This window comes from Mastigoproctus giganteus, chromosome 6, assembly GCF_048544385.1.
Source record: "Mastigoproctus giganteus isolate SK-2022 chromosome 6, ASM4854438v1, whole genome shotgun sequence".
Classification (NCBI taxonomy): domain Eukaryota; kingdom Metazoa; phylum Arthropoda; class Arachnida; order Uropygi; family Thelyphonidae; genus Mastigoproctus; species Mastigoproctus giganteus.
In genome coordinates this window covers 153,385,694-153,401,935 of record NC_143580.1, presented here as the reverse complement: position 1 = coordinate 153,401,935, position 16,242 = coordinate 153,385,694, and the positions used below count along the sequence as shown (strand labels likewise).

The 16,242-nt window shown below is 34.7% G+C and overlaps 1 protein-coding gene across 1 annotated transcript in view; it reads right to left on the bottom strand.

Annotated features, from left to right (window-relative positions):
* Sym (symplekin scaffold protein) overlaps positions 1-16,242 on the bottom strand; it is a 662,620-nt gene that overhangs the window by 362,060 nt on the left and 284,318 nt on the right. The window contains exon 14 of the mRNA XM_090376545.1: positions 11,891-11,954. Within this exon, the coding sequence (XP_090232671.1) occupies positions 11,891-11,954 (64 nt within the window). The remainder of the gene's footprint in view (positions 1-11,890; positions 11,955-16,242) is intronic.

Below are 16,242 nucleotides of genomic sequence, written 5' to 3'. Positions count from 1 at the left end.
TTTTATCAAATTTTATTTCTTTCAGATGAAAAAATAAAAAAATATATATTCTTATTATGTCAAGTATATGTTTCAATCTTATCATAATAATAAAAAATTTATCATTAAGGCGTTCAGCTGACTAGTGTAAAAAATTAATATCAGTCAGTGGAACTTAATCCTGTCTCCTGCACAGATAACTTTTTATCTGAAATTTGCCATTTATTTCATTTTTGCCATACCATCTTTAAAAACACTATTTTTTTATTATAATTATTATTATTTATTTATTATTATTTTATTTTTTGTGTAATTAAAGTTGGTTGCTACCTTGTAGCTGGTGTCTTTTTCGAAATTGTCAAACTTTTCAATAAATATTTGTGTATGCACCTAATTCGTTATATATAATTAATAAATTTAAGACTTTTAATAGGTTTAGTGGGCAATGAATGTGATCAAGCCTATTAATACTTTTAATAAGCTTCATAGCCAATGAGGTAAACAATGGATTTGAAAGCGTTGTATAGTGAATTTAAAATCAGCGTCAGTATGGAGGACTGGAAAGATCAGACTGGAGGTGATCCTAACAAAAATCTGCTTATTTGGTATATCAAAATGACCATGAATCCAAAAGATTATTTGTTGACTCACTGAATGAAGTTGTACTAACTTAGTCCAAATAACAAGGGTTGCTTGTACATGAAAGGAAATTTTCAATATCAAGACATAACATTAAATGTTCATTCTTAAAAAGCACATTTTGAATGTTTGTTTTCAGCTCTGTTCATCAAATCAAGTAATGACCTAGCAAAAGTCATTATTTTTGACTTCAATATTTTGGGTCTCTAGTAACCATATGTCAGTCTGTCATTAATTAATTTTTTCTGATATTTTTCCCAAGCAACTAGTCAGAGTGATAGGAAGGTTATTTGTGGTCCTACCCTGCTTTTTTTTAGGAAGGCAAATAGCAATAGAACAGCCAGCAAGGTAGCAGTCCACAGAAAAAATCCTATTGAATAATTGAAAAAAATGAAGTTTGGGAAACTTTACTCAAATGATTAATCATGGAATAATAAATTCTGTCAGGACCTGCAGCACTACTTCTTGACTGCATATGTATAACTGCATAGGCCAGTTGTGGTAAGAGATAAATTATATGAAAATCAGTGTGCTGTATTAAAATTCAAATTGTTTTTCTATCTGAACTTCATGCAAATGAAAAGCTGGCTCATACGAGGTTACATGTGAGCATGTTTCAAACAATGTGCCTAGAGCATTAGCAATTTCCTGGGTTTGATTACTTTTTCCCCCTTTTATTTACTTTGATCTGATTCAGTTTTAAATGGTGCATAGGCAATTTAGGCCATGACCGTAAAAGCCCAAAAATAAAATGCATTAAAAAGCAGAGGCATACAAACAGGTTACCATTTGAAAAAGCATAAACATGTATAAAGCAATAGAAGGTTGTACTGCTTTGATTAGTAAAACAAGAAAATTAAACCACAAACGTATATGATTACTAATTTATAAATAAGGACTGTTCACAATAAAGAATGATCATAATTTTTCATGAACAACTATACTGGTTGCTATTTCTAGCTGAGCTGTGGAATTTAAGACCAAACCAACCTGCATCACATAGCAACTGCACAGTTGACTCGTGTGTCTGGTGTCACCTTGGCTTTTAGTAAAGTTTATGACTGTTCAGTTTTGCCTACATAACAATGGATGGGACATATGAGGAACAGTATGCTGCTCTCAAATTTTGTTTCCATCTCAAGAAACATCTGCTGAAGCATATGAAATGTTAAAAGAGGCCAATGGTTAATCTGCACTTCCATACAACACAGCTTGCAGGAGGTTTAGAATGTTTAAAGATGAATGTGATTCGATCTCAAAAATCGGCAGTCCTGGAGCTCCAATGACTGATCTCACCACAGAAACCAAAAACACTGCTTCTGTAATCATGAAAGAAAATTGCCGCATAACAGTAAAGCAAATGACAGAGATATTGAGAATATCAATAGGAAGCATATATGGTATTTATTCTCCACTGCCTTTTACATATGGCACGTGTTTGTGCAAACTGGGTTCCAAGACTACTCACACATTAGCAACAAGTTCACATGGTGATTTTTCAAGAGCTGCAACATATTGTTAATGAATATTAGTATTAGCAATGGCCACATGGTGCAAGAAAGCCTATGGCTTATGCTGTACCAGCCAGAAAAATAAAATAAAAAAATAATAATAATTAATAAAAGAAAAGGAAATAGACAACCTATGCATTTCCCTCCTCTCATAGGTAATTCCAGCTGACCTTTGAATTTCCCCAAACTATCAGCTTCTACCACCAATGTAGGTAACTTATTCCAGTAATTTATAACTTGCTGGCTAAAATAAAACTTTCTGCAATCCAGTCTAAACATCTCCCCCATAACTTGAACTTATGGCCCCTAGTTCTAGAATTATATATAATGATGAAAATTTTGCCCTCCTTCATTTCACTTATGTCTCTCAGAGCCTTAAATATCTCAATCAAGTCTCCTGTAAGGTGCCTAGTTTCCAAGCTCTGCAACCTACAAATTCGGTCTTTCCTCATATGGACGCCCTTTTGCCAATCTCAAAAGACGAGTTACCCATCTTTGGACCCTTTCATGAAGCTCAATGTCTTTCTTTAGTTGCGATCTCCATAGTTCAACACAGTATCCCAAGTGTGGTCTAACAACAGAATTATATAATGGGATTATGACGTCCTTATCTCTATTAGTAAATGTTCAATAAATCATTGATAGGACACCATGAGTCTTCCATGCAACCTGTCTACAATGCTCGGAGAACTTCGTGCCTGACCATATCATAACATCAAAGTCCCTTTCCTCCACTACTGGCTTTAGTTCAACTCCACCAAGTGTATAAGTTATTTTGGGGTGACTGTTCCCCAGGTGTAATACATTATACTTTGCTGGATTAAAGCATGGCTGCCATTTTTCTGACCATCCCTGAAATCTATCTAGGTCACTCTGAAGAAGTTAGACGGACCTGCCGGTAATTTCACACTTCACTCTTAGAACTATCCTTATGTATTGGAGATGCATTGGCACTTTTCCAATCCAACAGAATCACTACTGAGTCCAGTGATGCTCTCATAATTAGCCTTAATGGTTCAATGCACTTGCTTGCCGCCTCCCTTAAGATTATAGGGTATATGCCATAAACACCAAGGAGCCTTACTGGCATGTAGGATCGAAAGTTTTTTCATTAAATAAACAAGTGAAATTTCAATATCATTAAATTAGATATTTTTTGACTTCACTCCCCTACACTTTGACAGAGTAACCTAGCAAGAGATAATTCTCTTCTACACTTTGACAGGGTAACCAAGCATAGACACCTCCTTTCTACCAGATGCTGTCAACAAGAGGATGAGAATTCTTCTCATCCTGGAGGATGTGGAACAGAGGAGCACTAGTAATAATCGTTCCCAGTGTCAGCGATAATCTTACCCAAAAGTGGGTTTGCATGGTGGAATCCCACACTAGGCACAACGAGCTACATGTCTGCAAAAGGAGTCACTCGGAGAGTTGGAGGGAGGGATCGCAAGCCGGAGCAGAGAAGCCTCAGCATCAGCAATTATCCTACCCCAAGCAATTTATGTAGAAAATGCCACACTAGCACATAGAACCTGATCAGCATGAATAGATGGTGAATGAGTCCCAGGCTGGGTTAGTGCAGTGGTTTTCAATTGTGGTGATTTTTTGTTATTTTTTTTTTTAGGAGCATTAGCAACTAAGGCCATATTGCTCCAGAGATATGCGGTGGTCATTCCCTGACCTTTCCGCATCCTCTGTATTTGGTGGTCACGGGCTCGAACCACGGTCTAATCAAGAAACGTGTGCTACGCACTGCTGCTCCTGCCCACCTGGCTATGGAGGCACCTTCAATTGTGGTGCTGAAACAACATTTCAGGAGTGCCACGTAATTTGGGTTTAAATTACTTAAACTTATTTTTTTCAAATTTATATATTAATTTCATTATAAAAATGTACGTCCTTATTTTTGTGTTCCATAAACCACAATGACAGTATTTACATATGCCAACTGATCATTCTATTTACAATTCCAAAATAAAAAAATAAAAAATACAAAAACCTTGCATTATAAAAGATAACAGTTATTTTTTGCTTCGTCTGCCCTAACTAGCCTAGACCTCATGAAACACGATATTCCATTTGTTTGTTTTTTTTAGCGATTGCTCTTCCTCTATTTACAAAAGCGAGTTTACAAAAGAGCCTCTCTCTCTATTTATAAAAGAGCATCACAGTTTTTCATAAAGCTTTATCGAGAAAGCAAAAAAAAAATGCACACAACTGTTTCTTGGCATAAGGAACAATAACAAAAGAATCACAACATTTTGACAAGAAGAAGTTAATTTAGAATTGTAGGGTAAGCACACGGCAGAAGTAGTGCAGTGAAAAAGGTTAAAGAAGAAAAACTAATCTTAGAAAAAACTGGTATTAATTTTCATTACAATAATATGACAAAAGTGATTACTTAATAATCAGCTGAAATGTTTACCTAAGTACTGTAATGAACTGTATGTAATGAAATTTGTGTGTGCAATGAAAATTCATATTTTCATTGCACACACAAATTTCAATTAGTTAAATATCCTTGATAGTAAGATGGACAAGTTTGTTACGAAGAAAAGAAGACGATTGTAGTGAAGGCAAAAAAGAATACAGACATCAAGATGATTACAGTAAAGACAAAAATGAAGATTTGAGTAAAAAAAGAATAATTATAACTGTTTCACTGTTTCCCCTTTTAGCAAGTCTGCTGTGAAGGTGAGGAAGAAAAATCGTAAGTATTTGGACAGTTATTTTAAACTTGAATTTACTTGGTGTAGGAATAAAGGTAGTCCTAGCTCAAAATGTGTTACATGTGGTGAAATATTGTCCAAAGAAGCAATGGTACCTAGTAAATTAGAGACATTTAATTGCAAAAAAAAATAGTCATCTGGCTAACAAGCCTAGAATGTACTTTGAGAGACTTTTAAATAACCATAGAAAACAGAATCTGAGTTTTACCAAAATAGCCAAATTTTCTAATAAAGCTCAAGAGTATTCATATTTTTAGTATACATATTTTCATGCTAAAAATATGAAGCCTCACACAGAAGCACACACTTATTCTCTCTGCCTGCAATGCTATAATAAGGACACTTTTTGGAAGTGAAGCAGAAAATGGAGTTAAAAAAACTCCTCTTTCAAATAATACCATTAGCAGACGGATTGGTGATATGGCGACAGACAGACAGAAGAAAGAGTATGTGCCTCTGTGAAGAGAAGTGAAATTTTTGCACTCCAAATCAACTGAAATTGGAGGAAAGGTTCAACTACTCGCATTTATTTGCTTTGTCCATAATGATAAAATAGTATATCAGTTTTTTGCTGAAAAGAACTTGAAGAAACAACGAAAGGCCAAGATATTTTCAATACATTAAGTACCTACTTGGAAACTCATGGTTTATGCTGAAAATCTTGTGTGGGAATTTGTACAGATGGTGCTCCATCAATGGTCAGCTCAGTGAAAGGGTTTGTATCTTTAGTGAAGAAAGTTAACAGTGATGCCATAACAACGCATTGCTTTCTTCATCGTGAAGTGCTGGTTGGGAAAACACTTAGTAATGATCAGAAAAATGTGGTAGACACAGTTGTGAAAATGGTTAACTATATAAAAAGTAGGCCTCTTCAATCACGTCTTTTTGAAGAAGTTGGGGCAAAACATGTTAATCTTCTCCTTCATACGGAAGCAAGAAGACTTTCTAGGGGCAAAGTGTTGTCAAGAGTACTTGAACTGAAGGATGAGATTCACTCTTTCTTTGCCATTTGAAAAGCAAGAAGAATTTTATATGTTACTTGCAATTGGTATGCAAAATTGTTGTATTTGGTGGATATCTTTGAAACTTTAAACAAGGCTAATTCCAGTATGTAAGGCAAAGTTGAAAATATCTTATCATCAACTGACAGAATCAGAGCTCTCAGAAATAAGTTAAGCTTGTGGGCCACCATGGTGAAGGTAAGCAACGTGGATATGTTTCCATATTTTGCTACAACTTAGAATAAAGAAATCATATCACTGATTTCTGAGAATCTTATAGCATTGGAAAAAAAAATTCAGTACTATTTTCCAAACTTACGTACCAAAGACTATGACTGGTTGAGGAACCCATTTATTGCATCAGTTTCAAGCCATTCTAAGCTCAGTGTCATAGATCAGGAGGAATTAATTGAAATACACAATGATGGCAGGTCAAAATTAAAACATAAAGAAAGAAAGAAGTATCTATTGAAAAATTCTGGATAGAGATGAAGAATGAATATCCTTATATTGCAAAAAAAGCTCTGGTAATTCTGTTGAAATTTTTTACATCTTAATTGTGCGAGTTTGGATTTTCTGTGCTTACCACTATAAAAAATTACAAGAGGTAAAGACTACAAACGATTGAGAAAAATGAAAATTGTCTCTCTCCAATATTACACCTAATATCAAAAAGATCTGCAAATCACACCAGGCACAAATATTGCATTGAAAAGTTACGTAAACCAAGTGTTTAAATATCTTCCATTGTAAGGTATGTTTTTAATTTTGTGGTGATCTGTAATTGATGTTCATTTAGTACCTCTACATAAAGAATAAAATTATTATATAAGTATATATAATTTGTACTATGAATTGTAATTTCATTTATAATTATATTATTAAAATAACCATCATATAACATATATTTTTTAATATTACACACACACACACACACACACACACACACACACACACACACACACACACACACACACACACACACACACACACACACACACACACACAGTGTGGACAGAAATAATCTAGTAATGGGTAGCCCACCTTTCGCCCAGATAAGGGCAGTCATACGGCAAGTCATTGAGTCCACTAGTTCATGAAAGCATTCCACAGGTATTTCCATCCATGCTTGCTGCACTGCTGTCCATAATTCCGTCGCATTCTTGGGTGGAAGATCCAAAGCTCAAACGAACCTTAACACAGCCTCCCAAAGATGCTCCACGGGGTTCATGTCTGGTGAACAAGGATGCCATTCCATGGTTGTAAAATCTACGGAATGCTCTTTGAACTATGTTCTAGTCACCACGGCTTTGTGTGGAGACGCATTATCCTGGTTACCATTTCTGGCATGTAGAGCCAGGCAAGGGCCTATTGTTCTTATTCCCTACACGGTTCAAGCTTTCTCTCTGGTCCAAGAAGGGAGGGATAAGGCATTGTTTCCCAAAGTGTGGTATGCATACTTTCAGGTGTATGCAAAAGGATTTTAAAGGGTATATGGCACACTTTTATTTTAGTCTATCATAGTTTTTTTTTTTTTTTAGCTGCAGAAAACGATTCATTAAAATTTAATACAGTAGGTTCTGCTTATAGGAATCACTGGTTAAATGAATCAGACACTTTATTGTACCAGAAAGGGGAGAAACTTGAAAACCCAAACCCTTTATACGTTGCAGCATGCAAAGCTCTTTTCTTATTACAAACACAATTGCAGTTTATTGAATCTATAATTTCTCCCCCATCTAATTTTATTGGACTAAACTCTTAAATGATATGGTATATGTGTATTAGCTCACTGTGTGTGCATGTGCGTGCATGTTGTTTACATGTAGTGACCCAAGCAACATTTTACCAGACATCTGTGGAAAGTAGTCACTTGAATTATGAACACAATTGCAGTTGACTGAATTCATGATTTTCCCCATCTAATTTTATTGGACTAAACTCTTAAATGATATGGTATATGTGTATTAGCTCACTGTGTGTGCAAGTGCGTGCATGTTGTTTACGTGTAGTGACCCAAGCAACGTTTTACCAGACATCTGTGGAAAGTAATCACTTGAATTATGCAAGGTGTTTACTACCCATTGTCTCCCCTTTCTGCAAATGAACTCTACTATGTTGTATAGTTCATTCACAGAAAGGGGAGTTTTGAATAGTAATTGAGTATTGGGTAATACATATATACCTCACAAATTGGCAATCTAATATTTCCAAAAAAAATTCACAAAAATACCATTTGTATTCAAGCCATCAGATTAGCCAACATATGCAGTAACCATATCCTTTTCAGCAAAGCAATAAAAGTTTTTTATAACAAGCTTTTAAATAATAATATACCTCCCTTTTCATCAAATACTGTTTCAGTATAGTTTCTTCTATAATTAAAAATAAATTCAATTTCGATTTACTTGGCACCTGTCCGTGTTAAAGGTATTGTACAGTTGTATATTATTTGGTGGGATTTCCACAACTTAGAGAGTAAAGCAACAGTAATCATTCTGAAAAGGAACCTTAAACAGTGATTATTAACTAAGTTTTTTCACACGTTTAGTTTGAATTCGTCCTCTCTTATTTTTGGAATCCTGTACATATGGCTTTTTTTTCCTGGACTTCTTAAGTGTCTCTCTTCCCTGATTACAACCGCTAGGTTTGGCACTTTGCTTCCCTGACACCGGTCTCCAATCTACTGTCTGTATGTAGCCCTGCATCATTTAACCAGGCCTTTTATTTGGTGAATAAATTTTATCATTGGATATGAAAATTCTTCTTCTTCAAGGATTTTAATTCTGTTTCCTTCTATGGATTTCACTAAACCTCCAATGAACTGCAGATGTGCCTAACTGTGCTTTTCTCTTTCTAAAACGGTTTGTCATCTTGGATCTTTGGAGCTGTAATCTATAAACCCTGTTATTTATCTCCTGTAGTTCTGTTTTTGCATATTCCTTCAATTTGTTCGCATATTACTTCAGTTTGTTCATTTTGGTATGTTCACGGCCTTCTGTCTGACGTTTCATGTTTTTAGGCCATCTTTCTCAAATTTTTTTTCAACGATAGAGGTCATCCCTATCTGTTTCTCTAAATCTATAAAAACTCGGTGACTTGTTATTATTTCTCCCTTTTGCTTCCTGGCTGTGTACGTCGTTCCTCCGCTCTATTAATGACTCCAGGTAACTCTTAGTTTTAGTTTTGATTTCCCTTCTTCTCTACAAGTCTATGGTATTAACACCCATTTTTATTAAAGCTTGCTTATACCAGAACCCTTTTTTTAAGGTTGGGCCTTACATGCCCAGTAAGTTCAGTATTTTTAATGACTTTTTCTACACTTTTTTTCTTTATACTGTCTTTTTCTACACTTTTCTTTATACTGTCTTTTTCTACACTTTTCTTTATACTGTCTTTTTCTACACTTTTCTTTATACTGTCTTTTTCTACACTTTTTTTTATTTATACTGTCTTTTTCTACACTTTTTTTTTATTTATACTGTCTTTTTCTATTTTTTTTTCCCGTTCATAAAACTATTAGTGCAATACGAGGGTGATACAAATGCTATCGCTATTTTCGCCTTCTTTTGAACATCTTTTCTTCCCTTCCCTTCCCCTAGAATTTACCATTCCCTATACAATCTGCTTGTCTATACTTTTTCATGCACTTCACATACATTTGTATTATATTCCACATTACACTTTTGTAAATTTGTATATATTTGTATTTATTTTAATTTACATTTTTTACACTGCGTGGGGACTACCTTGTCTACTAGTATTACAATAAAAGGCTGCAAGTTTGCTCCCCCTTTTTCTAATACTACAGTATTAGTTTGGAAACGCAGTGTCTGATACATGGTAAGGAGTAGCCCCCTGATAAATTTCCTGGCTATGCATCATATTTTCATCTACTATATTCAGATTATGCATAATTGCCATCTTCTGATTCGACCTCTTGCTATAATTGCCCTCCCATATCTGAATATAGTGTTATTTATTTACTTATATATTTCTTCCCCCCCACCTCAGTCCCAGTTCATTTTTGCACTAGGTTTTTAAAATTCTTTCACCTGTTTAACCGCTACTTCACTTCCACTTTCTACTATCCCTTAAACTTCTCTTAGTTCTGGCACCTTGTACACTTTTCATTCCCATTTTCACAGACACTTTATTTATTCAACAAACCACACATTATTTATATCCTTTTGCTTCCTCTACTGCTGCACTGCGCATTTTGGAGCATTAGACATACTATAATTTTTGTTATTTTACTTTTTCTGCTTATTTTGCTTCTTAACTGTTATATATTATTACTTATATATATATATCTATATATATATATATATGCTGTCCTATCAGAATATTTGTTGATTTTTAGTATTAATTCCATTTTTTAATTATTACTTCTATATATAGTATATAGGTATAACAACTTTTATTATATATCAGTAAATGAATACTGTATGTGGTACTGTATTTGCTCTAGTCAAGATAAAATAGCTAAAAATACATATAAAATTATTAAAGCTACAAATAAACTCTCTTCATCCGAGAAGGGATACACCAGTAAAAGTAAACTCTCAAAATTGATATGCAATTATTCTAATTCTGAGAAAAATGAGGGTAAGGGATAAATATCCTGGCCTGAATCAGGGCTGGCTATTAAAAAAATAAATAAATAATTTTTTTTTTTTTTTTTTTTTAAATCCAAGTCCATTTCAGTTTGGTTTCAGGTTAAATTAATTTTGGTTTGGCATATTTCATCATGAGTCACTCAGGACCTCTTCAGTGTAAGCTATGATTAAGTGGTTAAGTCCAGATTGAAGTCTGACCAGAGTCGAGTTACGAAAATAGCTGGAAGATTCAGCTATAGCCTGAGTCCATTAGCCAGAATTCCTAAAAGTGATAAGAATGGGATCGCCCTCTACCAGTAAGTAGCCTACGACTCCTAAGTCTAAAAAATACTAAAAGCTGTAAAAGCTAAATACTAAAAGTTGTAGCTGGTTGGCATTGGTTGTGGAATTGAGTATCTCATCCATAACAAAGGATATATCTGTTTTGAAAATTCCTTGACTGTACACAAAGAAAAGGCTTCACAATATGTGTTGTTGTATTTTTGTTTACCTTATTTTAAATTGTGCATAGATCGAAGCTTGATTTAGGCTCAATATAGTCAAGGGGCCAAATGGTTACTACATTGTGATGGTGTAATAACATTCCACAGTATATGAATTAAAGAATTTTCCTACATATTTAAACATCTTCATAAGTTTAAACAGAAACTAAATAAAATAGCAGTACTGTTCCTAGATTTCTGTATCATTTAGAGTTAACAATATTCCTCTACATAAAAATTTACAGGAAGACCACAGACATGGCTCTGTTCTCTAATGGACATAAAAACAGGAATACTGAAGGGTTTTATCATGAAAGCCTGTGAGTATAGGCTCTGGATGATAAAATTAAGTCTTGGTTACTCACAAAGACCAAATAAATTAATTGAGAATTCTAAAATTTTAAATTTCCAATGCTTCAGCATAGGAAACAGTAGTAGATCATAAGCAAAACTCACTGTGGTTATAACAATGTTTTTAAGAGATTAAAAGGGTGTCTAATTTCAATTTAATAAGTATTATATAATTAAACCAATTTGTAACCATCCTCGTCCTGCTGTCTTTATAACCACTGGTAAAGTGATAAGAGAGTAGCATGAAACATTTGATCTATAATTGTTTCCAGGAGGAATTAAAGCCAGATTTTAACTCTACACAGCATGAAATATTTCACATTCTCAAAATTTCAGTTCTGACTATATCATCATCTTAGCAAGTAATATATTAAATGGTTGCATTTACTTTGACAAGATCACTTAGTTTTCCAAGAGAGGAATATTTTCGTTTCTTCTTTAATAAGCAGCCATGTCATGAAATTAGTTAAAGTTCTTTAAAAATGAACTGACATGACTGCAACACAAATATTTACCATGTGCAAACAAATTTCAAAGTGGCTACAATTCAGAATACATACTTAAAAATATACACACCTACAACAGTCTGAATAGAACAACTGGTTAATGCCGAATTCTCATCCTCATCAAATCCAGCATCCTAGACAAAGAAAGGTCAAAAATTCATTAGATATATGGTTTCGGAAGCAATTTTCCAGACTTTACAAATAGAAATCTTACATAAAAATCAATTCATTTATATAGGTATCTCAAGTAAAAACAGCAAAGATTTCTTTACAAATTTGTACTTATGCAAACTCTAGAAGGAAGGGGATGAATCAGATTGGTCCACTTGATACTGGTGATTCAACTGTTAATGATCCTGCTGCTCAAGTAGATGACAAACTGAATGAGCATTTTGCAACTACATTCACACATGAGGAATTCTGTAGGGAAGAGGAGGCCAGAAGATTATCAGACTAACAGGGAGCTAAATGATTCTGTAATAAGTGAGAGCAAAGTGGAGGAGAAATTGTTGAAGTTAAACATAGAAAAGGCACTTGGGATGGATGGGATCCATGCAGTTTTATTAAGGGAGGCAGAAGAAAGAAAGTAAGCAAACAATTAGCCAAAATTATGAGAGCATCCTTGGATTTAGGGAAGGTCCCCATGGACTGGAGAACTGCAAACATATCCCCAGTTCACAAAGCAGGAACAAAGAGTGACATGTAATTACAGACCTGTTAGTTTAAATTCTGTCCAGGGGAAAGTAATGGAGTCACTGGTTAAAGAAGCAAGGTAGGATCATCTAGAAAAGTTAACCACTGGTGAAGTAATAAGAAAGTAGCATGAAACATTTGATCTATAATTGTTTACAGGAGGAAATAAGGCCAGCAATAGTTAAGACACAGCATGGGTTTGTTAAGAGAAAATCTTACCTGACCAATCTGATTCAATACTATGATGTGGTCACAAAGAAACTGCAGGCCAAAAATAATTTTGATATCATACACAGCAAACTCTCGATTTACCGGGATCGGATTAACTGGGATACTTCAAGACTCCAAATAAAAAAATAAAAAAAATCAACCAGAAATCATAAAATTCAAGTAATAACTAGAATAGGTATAAACAAGTATTTTGCAAGTCGTAAATAAGTGACAAGAAGCGGCATTATAAGTCGTCATTAGGAGATTAGTATACCTATTATTAGTATTCCTCTTGCAACCCCCGCTGTCTTCACACCCACTGCTCAAAAAAAAAAAACGACCAAATGTTTAGTTTGTTTTAGTAAGTCGCGTTGATTGTTGTGTTCCATCGCACCGTTAAATGACAAATTTTGTTTCTTTATTTATGTCAGAGATGTTGGAATTTTTTTTTAATAGTAATTTTTTTTTTTTTTTTTTTTTTTTGTTTTGTTTAGAAATCATGAAAATGATGGGTAAACGCAAGAGTTGTGCTTTCAATTAAACAAAAGCTTGAAATTATTCAAACTTTTGACATAAAACAAATGCGTGTCCAATAAGCGAGTAGTGCGTATTGGACACGCATTTATGTGCGTAAAATATAATATATATATATATTATACATTTTATTTTATTTTTTCGGTCTATATAAGCTGGTTAAGCTTACATTATGTCGATGGTGTGGCTCTGCTCTGGAGTGCTGGTCTGTTCTATAGTTTATTTCTCACTGCATAAGGATCACCACTATACAAATCCTCTGCATTTTTGGATCAATCGGGGGAATTTAGGAGTGGTTCGGTCCTTTGATCGGTTCACCTTTGCGACGATTTGCCTAGCGATTGAAATGCAGCAATTCCATGACCATTATTGGCTAGATATGGGGCATAATGGTCAGTCTATTATTTTGTTACTTAGTTTTATTTTAGTAGTTCATTTTAGTCCCGTTTTTGGTGATATTTCACGTCTCTCGGAACTGGTATCTTACAAAGGGGATGCCGCTAAATTAGTATATAATTGGCTTTATATTTTAAATTTAAAATGGATTTATTATTAATTTGGTTTAATTGAACTTCTAAATTATTTCAGAGACTTTCGACTATAGATTCAGTCTTTTACCTTTACTTTTCCCCTCCCTGTTGATTTAATTTTTATGTTAATTTTTCGCTCTACAGTTTTGCCATGCTACTGGCGGATGTATTAATTTGATTTTTATATTAATTCTCGATTATATATATATATAATTATGTGTAAGTAGGAAATGCAAAAAGGGAAAAGAAAGAGAGACAGAGAGAGAAACAGGAACTGCACCTTTTGCAATTTTTTTTTTTTTTTTTTTTTGGAATACCGGTATTGTGAGCTCTACTTAGGGGTAATTGTGCAGTCAGATATGAAGTTCTCTGAGCAGTGAAGACAGGCTGTCAGAGCAAGTCATGGAGTTTTAGGAATTTTTCCACTGCTAGGAATATTTCTAGCAGAGATGTGATTATACCTTTGTATAAATAAACCTTGAGTATGGCGTACAGGTCTAGAGGCCTGATTTTAGGAAGGATGTAGTGTTGTTAGAACGAGTACAGAGAATGGCAACAAAACTGGTGAGAGGAAAAAAGGAGTGCACTTACAAAGAAAGGCTTAAGTTCTGCAAGTTGCAGCATCTGGAGACTAGATACCTGCGAGGTGATCTTATTGAGGTATATAAGGCCTTGAATGGTTTGAGCAGGCTCAATGCTGATGGGATACTTCCACTGCTCAGATTAAGAACCTGAAGGGGCATAGATTCAAACTGAGAAAAGACAGTTGTAGAATAGATGTGCAGAAGTTTGCCTTTAGCCAGCAGGTAGTTCACTGCTGGAAAAGACTTCCATTTGTTGTTGTGGAAGTTGATAGCTTAAATAAATTTAAGGCTGAACTAGATAAACATTTGGAGTGACCAGATGGGTGAAATGGGTAGGGTTTTTTTTTTTTTTTTAGGCTGTTGCTGTATAAGCTTGCCTTTCTCTCTTGCATCATATGCCTCAACTAATGCTAATATCAGAAGACAGAGCCAACTACCATCACCCACAGTGAGTGGTTAGAGAGAAATCTGGATACTCAATTATGAAAAACAGTTGGCAAACCATAAGATAGAAGTTTATTTAGAAGACCTTTATGCCAAACATGATCAAATGCTTTTGAATTGTCAAAAGGCAGCAGAACCATCCGATTTTGACAGAGGTGGTAATAGAGTTGGGCAAAAGTTGCAGCCAATAGCTTTGGAAAGAGACCAGAATGCTCAACTAATGTTTGGACAAAAAGCAAGTTTTCTACTCTCAGCCTGTTCGAAATCTAGTTTGGATTGATTAATAACTGCTTTACAATTGGTGCGAGCTTTGGTGTAGGCAGAAAATGAACCTGGAGATTTGAATATAAGCCAATTGTGATATTTAACATTTTTATTTTGAACAGCCTTAGCACGTTTATTGGAAAACCAAGGTTAAGATAAAGGACAAGATTTAAGGTGGAGTGTGGAATGAAGAATTCCAGCCCTACAAGAATAATTTCACTTCAGTGTGAATTAAAAATTGAAACCAGCCGGAGTTGTGAATATTATAATCCCAAAGAAAAATTATCTCACTATTAGGAACGTTGTACTGGAGAAAGCCAAGTTTCAGTGAGTCAAAGAGTTCCAAGCGATTAGTGGAGTTGGGAGAATGACAGAGGCAACAGTCGTTTTTGACAGAATGTGACCAAGAGATTTTAAGCCAGAGAAGATTAAAAAGAGGAGATTCTGAATTACCAAGACTCTGATGGGGGAATATCAGAGCAAAAATATACATGAGTGGCACCTATGAAGCAAAAGGAATCATACAGCAAACAATTAGGACAAGTGAGATGAGCAGTGGTTGAATCAACCGATGATCGGAATTCTCTCAGAAAAAATGTGGGGTCTGGCAGACTGCCAGAGGAAATAGACATAGAGATTGGAACTGGGATCACATATATATTTGTGAAATGAATGAGGAAGTGTTTGAAAGGTGTAGATCTTTTTGCAGATCAAGTTGTTCTATCAGTGATAATTCATGATGTATTCAGTAGTAACAAAAGGGATGGTGGAGGATGCCACCTTTTCTTACTACTGAATAAGAAAAGGTGGAGAGGAAGTATGAAATATTGCAATTTTTGGATAGGGCATACACATGACAAGAATATACCCAGCTCTTCAACGATACCCCACTCCCCATATACACTACTCAGACTCCCTGCAGTCACTATCTGACAGTGTAGAGGATCTTGTCGAACTTGTGGCAGTAGCTTACTCTGATTACTGTCATTATCCACCCTTTGAACCTTTTTTTTTGTATCATCTGCAAATGACATTAAACCTGATACACTTTCATCAGTATCATTAATAAATATAGAAAACAACAATGGGAGACTGAATCCTGGGAGACTCCACTAATAAGTCCATGAAGAGCAGTGTCCAACCATTTATTTAAATTTGCCAGT